General features: G+C 37.4%; 1 protein-coding gene across 1 annotated transcript in view; it reads left to right on the top strand.

The window, feature by feature from the left end:
• The first annotated feature begins 1,928 nt into the window (after positions 1 to 1,928).
• Positions 1,929 to 16,285, top strand: part of LOC146620664 (protein crumbs homolog 1-like) — a 28,581-nt gene continuing 14,224 nt past the window's right edge. The window contains exons 1-4 of the mRNA XM_085367775.1: positions 1,929 to 2,028; positions 12,271 to 12,966; positions 13,822 to 14,017; positions 16,017 to 16,156. Of these exons, the coding sequence (XP_085223901.1) occupies positions 1,929 to 2,028; positions 12,271 to 12,966; positions 13,822 to 14,017; positions 16,017 to 16,156 (1,132 nt within the window). The remainder of the gene's footprint in view (positions 2,029 to 12,270; positions 12,967 to 13,821; positions 14,018 to 16,016; positions 16,157 to 16,285) is intronic.

Here is a 16,285-nt window from a genome sequence, read left to right as displayed (position 1 = left end):
CTGAGGTCAGTCTTAGTTTTATAGAAAAGTACACCTTACATGTGATGAAACACTACTGTTTGACACCTGAGAAATAAGAAAGAACTTGTAACACTGCGTCAAGAGTCTGACTCACACCCGATGTGTGGATTCAGCTAATATTTCTGCTATATTTTCACTGATCACAGTTGACCTGTGACGATCTGCTCAAAGAGAATCATCTGAGTGCACCCAGGTATTCTTCATTTATTCTTAATTATCAGAAAATCCCACAGAGAGACAGCTCAGGGAGAGAGGTAAGGCTGAGATGTTTCAGAAGGAGGGATGGTGGAAATATTGGACAAAGGACATTCAATGTGGGGCTGCCAGGAAGGAGGAAAACACAGACATCATGAGGGAAGTTCATGAAGGAGGATATGAAGAGGGTGGTGTGAGGAATGGGGTGAGACTGAGGCAGATGATCTGTGACAGATAATTGAAATAACTGTTGTTGTGATTTGGTGCTATAAGCAGAAAAGTGAGCAGCCAATAGAAGAAGAATAGAAAGCTGGTATACATCCCCACAGTGCCTATGTCAGTGCTCATGTCAGTCTAGGGCACGATGTGGTGCATCATTGTTTGATTAAAATATTGCTACAGCTGTGATTTTCATTGTTTACACAAACCTCTGACTATAGAAAAGTGACATGGCCAGTGATTTGTTGGTTTGGGAATCTGCATTTGGAATCCTCAGAATAATGAGGCCAAAATTAGTGTTAATTTATTAGATTTTAATCTGCGAGCTCTGCTAATTGTTTTCACTTGCTGATCACCTGTCCTCAGTGTAGTTATAACCCAGTTTTTCTTTTGTCTTTTCTCCAGACATCTTTTGATATTATGATGACATTATCTCTACTTTCAAACTTTCCTTTTTGCTAAAGCATATAGTTAGAGCTGCGTCAGATGACCCTGGATCCTCCCTTATTTATGCTGCAGTAGGTGCCAGCTGCTGGGGGATTCCCATGATGCACTGAGTATTTCTTCTTCACTCATTTTGTGTTAACAGACCTCTCTGTATTGAATCATACTTGTTATTAACCTCTGTCTCTCTTCCACAGCATGTCTTTATCCTGTCTTCCTTCTCTCACCCCAACCAATCACAGCAGATGGCCCCGCCCCTCCCCGAGCCTGGTTCTGCTGGAGGTTTCTTCCTGTTAAAAGGGAGTTTTTCCTTCCCACTGTCACCAAAGTGCTGCTCATAGGGGGTCATATGATTGTGGTGGTCTACCTGACAATATAAAACGCCTTGAGGCAACTGTTGTTGTGATTTGGCGCTGTACAAATAAAATTGAATTGAATTGAATATTCTTCTTGATTCTTATACTTTTCTGAACTATATTAATTTCTGGACTTCTCGTGCTCCAGACTTTGCATTTACCTCATAAAAGTCTTTGTTCATTTTTGGTTTGTCCTATTCAAACCCAAAATACCCTTTCTGCAATTATTCTCACCAAGTTCTTCAAGTTGAAATTTTAATGGAAGAGAAACGACATATCAGCCAATCAACTGATGGAAAAATAATTTTTATGCTATTTTAAAAAGCATAATAATAATTATTTGCAGCATAAAACAAGCCGCTGAATCCACACCACTGTGTTTAGACTGTCTTGTGTGCAGGTTTTATCATTGATAGCTGTCTCGTGCAGACAGCGAGCAGGGAGTTAAGTGACCCGTTCAGTCTGATCCATGACTCCACTCCACGTTTTCCACTCTTCACTCTCTGCTGGGGTGATTACGCTCTGCTTACTCCAACTTCGACCCTGCGACACTCACACACAAACTCTCAAACACACACACGCACATACACACTTAGCGGTCCAGCATGGAGGCGCCTGCTCCGAGCAGCTAACTTTGGAGCAGCTGGAGCGCATATCTTGCTGAATGGAGTACCTGTGGACTGACAGCATCGCATGAGACTGACATTAGCAGCCTGCTCTACCATGGAGTTTGGAAAGGTTTGGTCCAGATATCAGAGGACGCTGCTCATCACCATGACGATGTTCAAACTGGGTGAGCTCCCAACTTTGAGTTTTTGATTTTTTTCGTCTTGAATGTATAAAATCGCAATAACCTCCACAGTTACATCAAAGCGAACCAAAGTGTAGCACGAAGAAGAAAATCTTATAAAGCTGCCCTTTTCCGACAACGCAAATAGTTAATAAGGTATTTTACAACAGCACGATGGCTCTGTGCAGACATACACATGTACATATTCGCGTCAGTGCTTAAGTAAATAAACATGCAGACCACTGCTGACCTAACAGGACATAAAGATGGATTTAATTTATCACCAGACCGGAAAATAGTGCTATCATCAACAGAAAGTACATATTTAAAGTTGTCTGATGAATCACAAATATGATTTACATTTAGGGTATTGAATCCTGTTCTATCCAAATGTTGTGATCTATAATTGTGGAGCTCTACATATTGTTTCCTGTTATTAAAATAACTTTGCACTCTTTAACAAGTGTATCATACACATGTTGTCCGAGTAAGAACCTTTAAACATATTAAGTTCATCCACGGGTGCAGTTTTTTGCGTGTCTAAAGTGTTTGTTTATGTGCTCACATACATCACCCAAACTCTACCCCAACCCCACCAAGATTAGGGTTGGGGCCATTTTATTATAAAACATTTGAACATTTACAACATTTAAATGGAAAGTCCTTTTAACAGCAAACATTGCTGTGCAAAAATTGGTGTATGAGACTTAATTTGAAAGGTAATATCCCGCATTTTACAAAAAAGCCCGCATTTAATATGTGGACAAAACAGAACAATAACACTAGACTTATGCTGCAGTGTGTATGTATAAAAACGGAAACTAACAGGACACACTGTGAGAGTAGTTTGGTAAGTTTTTCATTTAAAGGTAAAGGATGTTACAGATATACTACATATTGTATAACAAATGTATACATATTGGTGCCAAATTAAAGGACGCCTGCAGTGAGGGGATCTGGACGCTCTGTTGTGCTCTGTGACATATTCTGCTATTATGATTTGAATCCACCTTTTTATTAGAGGGAAGTGTTACTATGAAAAAGATCAAATGTACTTAATGAACATGGAAATGGCACCAAGTTACAAAGTGTCTTTAGTTTTTTCTTTTGTGTTTTTTGTGTGTGCTAAAAACTACAAGTGAGAAATATATCTTTTAACTGGAGGTTTAGCACAATCATTTCTTTACTTACATCATACTGTGCTCATGAGATCACAAGATTAACTCGAATGAGCGTATGCTTCAACCTCCTGAATCCATACTCTATCAGAGAACCAAGAGATATAACAGGGTTTAAGTAGGTGTGCTCCTTATGGCTCCTAAATGTGTGCAGGGTGTGTCTGGGTGTGTACTGTTGGGGGGGTTCAAAACCTTATGAAACCCTACTGACCTATTTTTCCCGCAACCTTCATTTGTGTGAAATGTCTGAAGCTCATTTAAACGGTGGTAGAACGGCGGCATGGATTGGCTGTGGGTGGCATTGTTAAAGATCACTATGGTAACGAGCTGAGCGTCCGGCTGCACTGCTGCACAGCTTTTTTGTCTCGGCTATGAATGGAGGGGGTGATGGGTATTAAGGAGCATGGCAAGAGGTCTGGCACGCAGCAAATTTTAAAGAAGAAGGCAGGCGAGAAGAGACAGAGGAGACAGGGCGATGGTGAAGAGACGAACACGAGGATGACAGAGACTGGAAAACTGGAAGAGTTCACATGAAAGTAAAAGTATTTAGAAAAAGTTTTTAACAATGAGCACATTTGAAAACCTCTCAAAAAGCTGAACAACATAGAGTTTGTTCACAAATATATTTACTGTTACCTTTAAAACAAATTTGGTATTTTTAGGAAATGGGAAAAATACAAAACCAACATGTCCTGAAACTCACCCATTGGTCTCTTGAGTGCTGTCTTCTGCAGATGATGAACACAATGGAGACAAGTGCATTTGTCAGAGCCATTCCCGTCTATAGGACACGAGCTGTGTCTAATTCCAAAAGAATTTGTGAAATGCGGATAGAAAACTGGTGACTAACAATATGAAAAACATGGGGGCTAAGATGTATATAGAAGCCTTGTATTATACTTTAAAACGTCTGTGAGCAGCTAGCTGACAAATTGACTCCCCGGAAAATAATTGGAGTTGGTGTAGCTTATACGAAGAAACAAATTTCCCTCCAGACTAGACACAAATAGTGAGTTTAAAGTGACATGGCCTCTACAGTAACTCACGGAGGAGACAAAAGAATGCATGTCTGTGGCTAGTTGAGTCAGAGAAGATTTGTGCTTTTTTTGTATAAAGTAAAGCAGCCACCTGCTGTGGGGCATTAGGAGCCCAAAGCGGAGCCCAGTCTCTTGTGGTGATTCAATAAAATTCCTCTGAGCTCAACTTGTGCGTTAGCCAGGGGCTTCCCTTTATCTATGATTCACAGCGCTGCTGTTTCCTCAGCCCTGCAGCAGTACTCTCTGTTGACTCTGTGGTGCTGTTGCCGTGACTCAGGGTAAACACATATCGACTGCCTTTTACATCTGCCAAGAGTGAATTTGATTTTCTAGCAACACACCTCTATCTACATCCTTTGTAATGCACCCATCTGTGCACAAATGTGTAGTCACCTATTTGATTCACTTAGCTCTAGTTTTGCTGTTTTTAGTAAGTTAGTGAAATAACTCCAGAAATCTATTTTTAATGCCAACATTTCATTGGGTTAGAACTGGCAAATGTATAACATTACCAGCTCTCTCCTTGATTACTGGTTGACCATCATCACTCTGGACATCCCCAGGAGCAGGTGTTGTGGGGAGGAAAGCCAAGTCACTAATATTTATTCTCCAGCTACCCACTAGACCATTATGTCCACTCCTCCAATAAACTTCCTCGTTAGGGTGTGGGGGCTGTTTCCACCCGGGGAAGTATCCACTGTGTTAGCCAGCTGGTCTTGTTAAGTGGGAAGATATGTATGTGAATCATATACAGTAATGAACAGAAAACAATAATAACATTTATTTGGGTGATGCACTCAAAATCACCATGGCTACTCTTAATGAGGATCATCCAGAACCAACCCTTGAGTCCAAGGTTACGGATACAGTTTCTTAGCTCCAGGATTTCCCAGTTTCCCCTTATTATTCTCTCTATTTTATAATAATGCATAACTTTATTTATCTGTTCCCTTTTTTATATATTTGTTTACCCTTATTTCTTTACTAGTACTATTGGTATTATTATTTTTTTCTCCCCCTCTTCATCTTTTTCTTCATCTTATCATTAATAGTGGTGGGATTATATCATTATTATTAGTAATAATATCATTATTGGTTATATTCATTCAACTTTGGGTGAAAAACGAAGTTGATTTTTGAAGCTGGATTTCTATTCGATTCAATGTAATTAAACTGAATTGAGGGGAAGAAAACATCTGGCAGTTTATTTTAAATAAACCATTCTTTTGCAGATGGTTCAAGCTAATTGAAATAATTCACCACTTCCTGTTGACAAATGGAGCATTTGTCTAAAAGACATCCAAAAAGTAGATAAAATGATAAAATAAAAAACACCTACCTTTGTTTTTGTTTTAGACAAAATGTATTGGTGTCTTTCGGTTGTGGTCAAACGTCTTGACTGTTAATTTTTTCCCCACTGTGATAGTGGGCATGTTGGTGCACTGGATGGCACTAGTGCCTCATAGAAATAAGGTTCTTAAATCAGATCCTCTTTCCAGGACTGTTGTTAAAGGATTTTTTCTGCACATTTTCAGCTTCTTTTGACAACTTTTTGTTATGTGGGACAAAGTTGGAAAAATCTATTCTAATTAGCATTTGAGACATCAGGATGCTTTTTGTTTTCTTTATAATATTTGAACAGATGATGACGTAAGTATTACTCTGCTGTATATGTCTGAAACAACACACAGGCAGAGCAGACTTTATTTCAAATGATGCATTTTGCTACAACATATTACATCTAATGGCTAAAGTATGCCTGTACATGAACTTTACTGACTGCTTACAGTACATCACACTCGAACTGAAGTTTCTGTCTTTAAGGTTATCTTGAATTATGCACATTTAGAATAGCCCCAGATTTGCTTCAGATAATTAATAACTCTCTATTTCAGGCAACAACTACATGCTTTATAATGCAAAACATCCTTTTTCATGTCCTTCAGGCTGGATTTGTCCATACCACAGCATAGTGATGAGACAAAATCTTCTGTTTTGGTATTAAATGATCACAGGTGATACTGCTGGATAGAGCGGAAAAGGTGGTTCAGGTCATGTTTACATGATAGACACTACTTCATGTCACTTGATAACGATGAATTTGAGAAAAGCCAACATGTGGAATTCCTCAAGAGTCCCTCGTTGGACCTCTTGTGTTGAACATGTACCTGCTTTGCTCAAATTCTACTTGTGCCTTACAACAGCGGTCCCCAACCCCCGGGCCTCGGGCCGGTACCGGTCCGTGAGTCGTTTGGTACCGGGCCGCGAGAGTTGAGGCTCAGGTGTGAAATGTCTGGTTTTCAGGGTTTTTATCGGTTTTCAGTGTTATTTTGTTATCGTTTTTATCGTTTACTCCGTTTTCCTGGGTCTTTTCACGTGTGTTATGAATAAATCTTCTTTTTTTTGGTACCAGTACTAGTTTTATTTTGTTGTGTTTATCCGCGACACCTTAAAGGCCGGTCCTTGAAAATATTGTCGGGCATAAACCGGTCCGTGGCGCAAAAAAGGTTGGAGCCCATATGGAAAAGAAATAGTAAAAACTTACATGATTTACTCATGAAAGTGGCCACTTTCTCATTACTTTCATACATTGTTTTAGTAAGTATCCAAAACATCCAAGTTTCATTATATAATTTTTCAAGGGATCTTATATCTGTTTTCACTCTTATATGCTTTTCATACAAGTTTCACACAAGACAGATACAAACTTTATAAGATTTATACATATCTTTTCCATATGGGAGACCTCTGCCTTACAGAACATCCAGGTGAACAGGAGGAGGTCTTCTATGAATTGCTAGAATTAGAAACAAAACAAAGTGAGTTTACCTGTGGAACAAAGTGTGTAACAACCATGCATGAGTATTCGGCTGTTAAGGTCTATGTACCCCTATTCCCTGATTCTCTGATATAAAAATATAATAATGGTTCTACAAAGTCTTAACAACAAAGTAGAGACATTCTGACTGGGACACACTATTATTATTTTGTATTTTACTAGTAAAAAAGTATTTTTTGAGCTCATTGCCCAATGTTTTAGAGCTCAGAGTTAAAGTATGGATTAGGTTCAGTGTTAGGAAATCTGCGAATACAAATCAAATGAAAATCTGACTATTATCCAAAAGAGGGATTTAAAAAAGAGCATTACACTGAGTCAATATCCTTCTTCTCATCAGAGGGAATGGTCATGGTCTATGTTAAAGTGAAGACTCCCTAAAGAGACACGCTGAGGTCTCTGGAGAGCGTCGGCAGTTTGACATCACTCTACCTGCTAACAGTCCACGTCTCTGCTTAGTGTTATTGTTGGATCGAGAGGCTGGTACCAGTCAGTGTCAGGGATCGACCCTGTGCGGCCGTGATCTATGATGTGTTCTGTAATGGCACGGGGGCTGATGGGCTGTGTGTGTAGGAGGAGCTGTTATCATCTCCCTGGAATGTGTGAGGGGTTGACTGAGTTTGGATGAAGGAGTGAGGACAGCAGTTGTCCCTGTTTGCCCACTTCTACAGTGCTGATGAGAATTAGAGCCAGTGCGGGTTAAAGCCCAGAGTTCTGATGGAGTTCAGCTTTCCATACTAGTCTGGGGAGGCAGGTTGGAGGGGGTGAGAAGGAGGGAGGCTAAAAAAAGAAAACTAGAAAAATGTTGATGTAAGAGAGACTACACAACGTAATATCTGACTCGCTGCATTTCTGTCATGGTCCTGGATCTGGTGACCCAGTGTTCATGTGTTTTTGAGTTTTTGTTAATATTTCTTGGTTTTGTTCAGTTAGTTTTTGTGCTTATGTTAGCGTTTAATCTTCAGGTTTTGGACTGTTTAATTGGGTTTAAAAGGAGGTTTATGTTTTTATTGTACGGTTGGTGTTCTTGTTACATCGTTTAGTTTCTTGCGCTTCATAATCATAGTTCTCCTCCTGTGGTTGGTCCGTCATCCTTATCCTGCCTGTGTATTTCAGTCTCCCTCTGTTTGTTGTCCCGATCTCCGAATTAGCTGTCGGTTCTGGTCGGGTCATGTATAGGTTGTAGTTCTAGCTCACCTTTTGTTTAGTTCATGTATTTTACTTTTAGCAAAGCTGCTGCTTTAAGTCAAGAGAGTCTCAGAGTTGTGCGTCCTAACCTAGCCTGCCACACAGCTCATCATGACACAACAAAACCAATATAGTCCATGTTTTATCAAATACATATCACACTTTCATATTCAAATTTAGTAGTGTAATTTTCATAATGCATTTTGTATCACAGTTGCAGGCCATTATCAGTTGTAATCACTTGATTAGATCTACTTCATTAAACAGGAGGCTGTCTAACTAATCCGAATTAGAGATAAAATATTAAAGCATCTGTAGTTTAATAGCTGCTGTGGTGGCTCCTCAGGACCTCTGTGTTCTGTAACACCTGTAATAATAAGAATGACAATACTACTACTACTAATAATAATCTATAGTAGATGATTCTCTGCTAGACAAATTATTGGATGTGGTGGATTTCCTTTATCTGATTTCCTTAATTGCATTTGTCAATAAATAAATTATGTCTTAGGTGCTGCTGAAATGTGTTGTGCTTTGTATTATTCATACAGCCTACATACTGTGCTTAGGACCAACAATTAACTAGTTTTATCTATGAACTCTGAATAATGTCCTTTAACCAGGCATTTGTGTTGCTAAAGAGCGCACAAACATTTAACTGATCTAGTTGGCTAGTAGTGCACATTGCTGCTTATAATGAACACTGAACAGTAAACTGTCCTCAGCTCAAGTGTTTCCTGACTAATATGTCTTTGGACTGTGGGGTGAAGCCAGAGTACCCAGAGAGGACTCATGCAGGCACGGGGAGAACAAACGCCACACAGACAGGCTTCAGCCAGATGGCAGAGAGACTATAGTGCTCACCACTTTGCTGTAAACAGTATAAGAAATATATAAATATTTAGTAACTTTCAGATATTTAAGTTTTATTCTTTTCTTAGATTGACATTTTGTTTTAATTTCAAACTCAAAAGATGTAATTATATCAGGGCTCACTTTAGACACTCAAATATGAAGACTATAATATGTCTATAATATAACATGAAGACTATAATATGTCTATAATATAATATGAAGACTATAATATGTCTATAATATAATATGAAGACTATAATATGTCTATAATATAACATGAAGACTATAATATGTCTATAATATAATATGAAGACTATAATATGTCTATAATATAACATGAAGACTATAATATGTCTATAATATAACATGAAGACTATAATATGTCTATAATATAACATGAAGACTATAATATGTCTATAATATAACATGAAGACTATAATATGTCTATAATATAATATGAAGACTATAATATGTCTATAATATAACATGAAGACTATAATATGTCTATAATATAACATGAAGACTATAATATGTCTATAATATAACATGAAGACTATAATATGTCTATAATATAACATGAAGACTATAATATGTCTATAATATAACATGAAGACTATAATATGTCTATAATATAATATGAAGACTATAATATGTCTATAATATAACATGAAGACTATAATATGTCTATAATATAATATGAAGACTATAATATGTCTATAATATAATATGAAGACTATAATATGTCTATAATATAATATGAAGACTATAATATGTCTATAATATAACATGAAGACTATAATATGTCTATAATATAACATGAAGACTATAATATGTCTATAATATAATATGAAGACTATAATATGTCTATAATATAACATGAAGACTATAATATGTCTATAATATAACATGAAGACTATAATATGTCTATAATATAACATGAAGACTATAATATGTCTATAATATAACATGAAGACTATAATATGTCTATAATATAACATGAAGACTATAATATGTCTATAATATAACATGAAGACTATAATATGTCTATAATATAACATGAAGACTATAATATGTCTATAATATAATATGAAGACTATAATATGTCTATAATATAACATGAAGACTATAATATGTCTATAATATAACATGAAGACTATAATATGTCTATAATATAACATGAAGACTATAATATGTCTATAATATAACATGAAGACTATAATATGTCTATAATATAATATGAAGACTATAATATGTCTATAATATAACATGAAGACTATAATATGTCTATAATATAACATGAAGACTATAATATGTCTATAATATAACATGAAGACTATAATATGTCTATAATATAACATGAAGACTATAATATGTCTATAATATAACATGAAGACTATAATATGTCTATAATATAACATGAAGACTATAATATGTCTATAATATAACATGAAGACTATAATATGTCTATAATATAATATGAAGACTATAATATGTCTATAATATAACATGAAGACTATAATATGTCTATAATATAACATGAAGACTATAATATGTCTATAATATAACATGAAGACTATAATATGTCTATAATATAACATGAAGACTATAATATGTCTATAATATAACATGAAGACTATAATATGTCTATAATATGTCTATAATATAACATGAAGACTATAATATGTCTATAATATAACATGAAGACTATTATTCTTTGTTTTTTAAGAGTCTCCACGTTGGATTATCGGCCTCAGCGTTGTATTCGGTCTACTCCTTCACTACAGCCATTAATCTTCAGTCTCATTCTCTTTCCTCCTGTTTCCTGTCATCATAAGTGTGATTATTGGTCATAAGTGAGCATGCTGAGGCTTATTATCAACTATGAAATTAAAACAGAGGAAACAAACAATGCAGCACTTCTCAGGTTTGGAAAGCAGAAAGGTGGTGCATGGAGATGTGAGACACTCATGTGAGGAGGAAGTAAGAGCAGATAAAGAAGGTGATAGCAAATGCATGTGAGAGGAACTGGGGGTGTTAAAGTGGATACAGTGGGAAATGAGGACTGTAGGTGTTGCAGGGAAGATATAAACAGATTGTTACTGGGAGGTTGTTAGCAGTGGGACACAGTGGCTGCCATTTTATTGGGGTGATTTTATTCAAAACATCTTACAGTAATTCCATAAATTTGTGAGTGTAGATGTCAGTAGTGAAAATCCAACACTTTGTTAGTGGAGGAAGGAGAGGGAGGTGTCACAATGGGCTTTCTTGACATACAGGTGTTTCTTCTGCTTTAGGGGTGATAAAGAGTAATTTTACAGCTAGACCGAAACTTTGGAAGAGCCTATTATAATGCAAGGTTCAACATATAAAATGACTTCTCGGGTATTTTGTTGCAGTGCCCACATTTGTTCTTGTCATTGCGTATACAGGCTGAGGTTAAATGAACATCTCTGCAGGATGCTTCGTACATTTGGAGACGGGGTGAGTCTCGTTTGCACCTCAAAGGTGAATCCTTCCTGCAGCTACACCTGCGGCAAATGTAGAAAGATCAGTTAACCTGACAAACATTTCCATGCTCCAGTAAATGATCCATGTGGTATTTATCATAATTATCTATAGTTTTATCAGATAAATTCAAATAAATGAAATTACACACAAAAAAATACATAAATAAACTACTATTAATTTTTACTAATTGTTAGAAATATATATGAACAATATCTTTATAGTTTTTGTAAAGTTTCAAAATGTTTACTAAATACTGTGTAGTGTGGACATCCATTATGTTGACTAGTGTTTATAATACGTGCTTTAAAGACTGTGTTAATATAACAGGGGCCTCAATAAATCACAACACTGTGAAACGAGCTGCTTCACTCATCGCTTGGCTTCGTTTGTCTCACTTTGGTTTAGTTACTAAAACTACTGAGGATGGTAAATGTTGCAGTTTGGGTTAAAGTGATGAGCTGGGACAAACACTAACGCCACGACGTGCAACGCTAACAGAGACTTTATATGTTTGAGTTGTAAGCAAATTGGACTAAACAGCCCTTCTAAGGGCTGAGTTAGTGAAGAAACCTCTATCACAAAGTGACAGTAAAGAAACATGATTTTATGTGTTCTTAACAGGAAGTTTGTCTTTCATTTCCAGGCCTGCTGTGCACAGCAGCAGAAGATGCGTGCTTATCGTCTCCTTGCAACAACGGCGGCTCTTGTTTTGACCACTTTGGCGACTACGTGTGCCTTTGCCCCAAAGAACCAGTGTGGTACACAGGTAAAAACTGTGAGGACCTGTATGATGCCTGCATCGATGCAACTTGCAGCAATTGCACAAGCAAACCTGGAACTGGCAAGTACAGCTGCCTCTGCCCGGGTGGTTTCGCAGGGCTCAATTGCACCCAGGGTGTTGATGAATGTCAGAGTAACCCCTGCCAGGGTAATAAGTCCTACTGTGTCGATGGAGTCAATGGCTATTCTTGCCACTGTCCAATTGGTTTTGGTGGTGAGCACTGCCAGGATAATGTGACCAAATGTTCAGAGGAAACATGCCAGAACGGTGGCACCTGTACGGACATCCCTGACACTGGGCACCTGTGCCAGTGTGCTGCAGGATACCAGGGGACAAACTGTGAGGAGAACGTAGACGAGTGCCAGTCGGAGCCCTGCCAGAATGGAGCCATCTGTAAAGATGGAGTGAATGCATACCAGTGTTTCTGTGTGCCAGGATTTCAAGGCTCCCGCTGTCATTTGGACATCGACGAGTGTGCCTCCCGACCCTGTCAGAATAATGGCACGTGTTGGGATGAGGTAGATCACTACAGGTGTGACTGTGCTCCAGGCTATAAAGGTGAGCAGGTATTTGAAGCAGGTCGTGTTTACAACAGGCAGAGCAGCATAGTCCAGGAACTGTAAGGTACCGAGCTTCATATGAACATATTTTAAATTTACAGCTTTAACTGGCTGTTCTAGGTTTAGAATACTTTCCCAAATAAGTCCAATAAGATTTAATTACACTTATATTGGCTCATTTAACAGTAGCAGTGTATAGTCTGTAATTCTTGTCTTATTATAATCATACATCTTTAAATAACCTTTGTCACTCCCAGCAAACATGTAGGTGTAACATAGACCAGGTACTGTTTAATCATTGTGTCAGATGGGAGAACAAGTTGCTGTGGACAACAGGAAATTCTCAGGTTTCAGATTATTGATTTGCTCCAAGCTTATCGCTCAACAAAAATAAGCTATATTTAAAATTGGTAAGTCATGCGTAAACATTCCTCAATAACCTACAAAAGGATGCTGGGCTGGTAGAAATACGAGGCAGTGGTACAGGAAGCTGCAGTTTTGAGACTGCAGAGCTAAAAAGAGCTTAATCGGGAGGGTATATTTTGGAATATGATGTAAAGAGAACAAAACATCTCATTGTGTATATCACAGTGTGACACAGTGTGAATCAGGTAGCTGGCATTGTTTAGTTTAATGTAGTTTGTACCACATGACAGTGGCAGCTAAAGATGATCTCTTGAAACTCTGCAAAATAATTCCAGTGAGTAACCCCGAGATAGCTGTCTATCCTCAAACTGCTAATCCTACATCTGATTATTTCAAATGTGAAATGTGATCATTGTGGACATATATGACAATGCATCGCCAAATCTCATGCGCTGGCCTTCTGCCATCCCGCCTGTGTCCTCTGCAGGGATTAACTGCGAGGTGGAGATCGATGAGTGTGAGGTTCGTCCCTGTCAAAATGGCGCCACCTGCCGAGATCATGTTGCCATGTACTCGTGTGAGTGCGTGGCTGGATTCCAGGGGCAAGACTGCGAAGTCGACATTGATGAATGTGCCAGCTGGCCCTGTCTAAATACAGGAAAATGCATAGACGGAGTGAACAGGTAGTATTTCTTTCAATATACTGAATATACCCTGGATGTCATTAATTTGCCCCATATGGAAAAGAAATAGAATAAACTTTTAAAAGACTTGCATCAGATGTGGCCTTCTTCATATAGTGACTCATGTAAGGCTGATATGCTTCACTCATGAAAGTGGCCACTTTCTCATTACTTCCATATATTGTTTTAGGAAGTATCCATATACAAGTTTTATTTATATAATTTTTCAAGGGATCTTATATCTGTTTTCACTCTTATATGCTTTTCATACAAGTTTCACACAAGACAGATACAAACTTTATAAGACCTATAAATATATTTTCCATACGGGGCTGTTTCCCTAAACTTAAACTTGAACCATATCTTCATACTAGAATTGAATGATTAGAGTCGGGGGTGGGGGTGTCCCTGACATGCCTAATTTTTCTACATGTAAAAAATGTAACCCTCATAGTTTACTGTGCAAATGAGCTGTTTGAAGAAGGAAATACAACAGATTCAAAGCATCAAAAACCAAAGTAAAACTTTAGCAAATCAAACTGTTTTGATATGTAGTGATATTTACTGTAGTGAAATAATTATTCGTTGTTTTTCAAACTGACAGCATTTTGTACTGTTGAAATGCATCACCTGTGTCTGAAGATAAAAACATGTGTAGTACAATCATGTAGTACATATAAGTAGTAGTACATCAAATAGAAGGAATTCATCAGTGCAACAACACGACTCATAATCCTCATAATCACTGTAATCAAACCTTATAATTTAGCAGGATAAAGGTAATGAGCAGAATATTTAACAGTCAGGTGGACTGAAAAACAGAAGATAATCGGTGTTAGGAAGAGACTAGTGTACACTAACATACAGGTGCACTGTGTCAGTCTGTGTTGTGTCTGCCCAGGACTGCACGGCAGACATTAAAGTTGATCAAGGACAGGAATTAATCCTCTTACTGTCTGTCACGGTCATAGTCCTCACACAGCTGTAGGTGCTGTGAATGCCTGGGACAGTAAAATGTATTTTAACAGCATCGAGTGAAGAAGATAAAGGATGTAGTAGTTTCACATTATAAGCATCAGTATGTAAATCTTACACTGAGTCAGAATCAAATGAGTGAACATCATTTAGAAACAAAATCGTAGAAAAATCATTATTTAAATTAATTGATTTTTTGATGAGAAGCTGCTTTACTGGCCTGTACTTAAGTTGCATTTAGCATCACAAGTACATGTTTATTATTTGTTTACAGCTGCAACCATTATTTTGTCAGTGTAATAAAAAAAGGAATTTTCTTACAGCTGAAAAAAGTCGATTTATAAGAAATCAAGTCAGTGGCTTTGATACTAAAACTCTTTGATCTGTCTGCATTTGTAGTATTATTCAAGTAGAATTATTATGAATTACACAGCAAAACATTGTTTCCATTTGTATATTTTTTGTAAAAAAATAAAATCAAAATAAATCAAAACATAACATTTCATTGTTTCAGCTTGTCACATGTGAGGATGCACTTTTAAAAATTTAATCTTTTACAATTTCACTGATATTTGTGTTTTGTGTACAATGTTGAGGTCAAGCGGCGATAACAAGATACTTGGAGCCCAGTGGGAAGTTTTCATCTTAACCTCCTAAGACCCAAACTCTTCCATGGCAGCATCTTTAATTTCTCTTTGTTTTTTGGGTTGATTGGAACCTGATGAATGTAAAAACAAAGAATTACAACATTTTTCTTAACCTGGTTTTTGTTTCTGAGAAAAATCAGATCCACATTTGAGGACATTGGCTTTAAACTTGGATCGAACAGTGGCAGTGTAAAGTCCTTGTAAGTGGATATCAGGCCCTTGTAGAGCAAAATGTATTTTGGTCTAAACACCCCAAAATGTGATGCCACACACAGACAGCAGGTGCTAGGAGGTTAAAATGCACTCTATGTCAACCAGCTACAACAGTGCAACAGTAATCTAATGTGTAGTATGACTGCCTATCTTGTCTCTTCTAGTTATGTCTGTGACTGTGAGGGGACAGGCTTTGTAGGCGACTACTGTGAAGAGGATATTCCTGAATGTGCTTCTGACCCCTGCCAGAACGGAGCCACGTGTTTGGAGGGGACCAATCAGTACAAGTGCCTGTGTTGGCCAGGTACGCTGTGGTTCAACTTAAAGTCTAAACCACCTCTCACCATGGTTTAGGGCTTGTGTTATATAACTACTCACCAAAAATGCTAAAAAGTGAAAAAAAGAAAAGCTGCGGGGTTTCCCATGCATGAAT

Source organism: Diplotaxodon limnothrissa, linkage group LG12 (assembly GCF_057381915.1).
Source record: "Diplotaxodon limnothrissa isolate DT_005_m linkage group LG12, D_limnothrissa_male_GT1.1, whole genome shotgun sequence".
Classification (NCBI taxonomy): domain Eukaryota; kingdom Metazoa; phylum Chordata; class Actinopteri; order Cichliformes; family Cichlidae; genus Diplotaxodon; species Diplotaxodon limnothrissa.
Note: the sequence above shows the minus strand (reverse complement) of the source record. Positions and strands in the feature narration are given on the sequence as shown.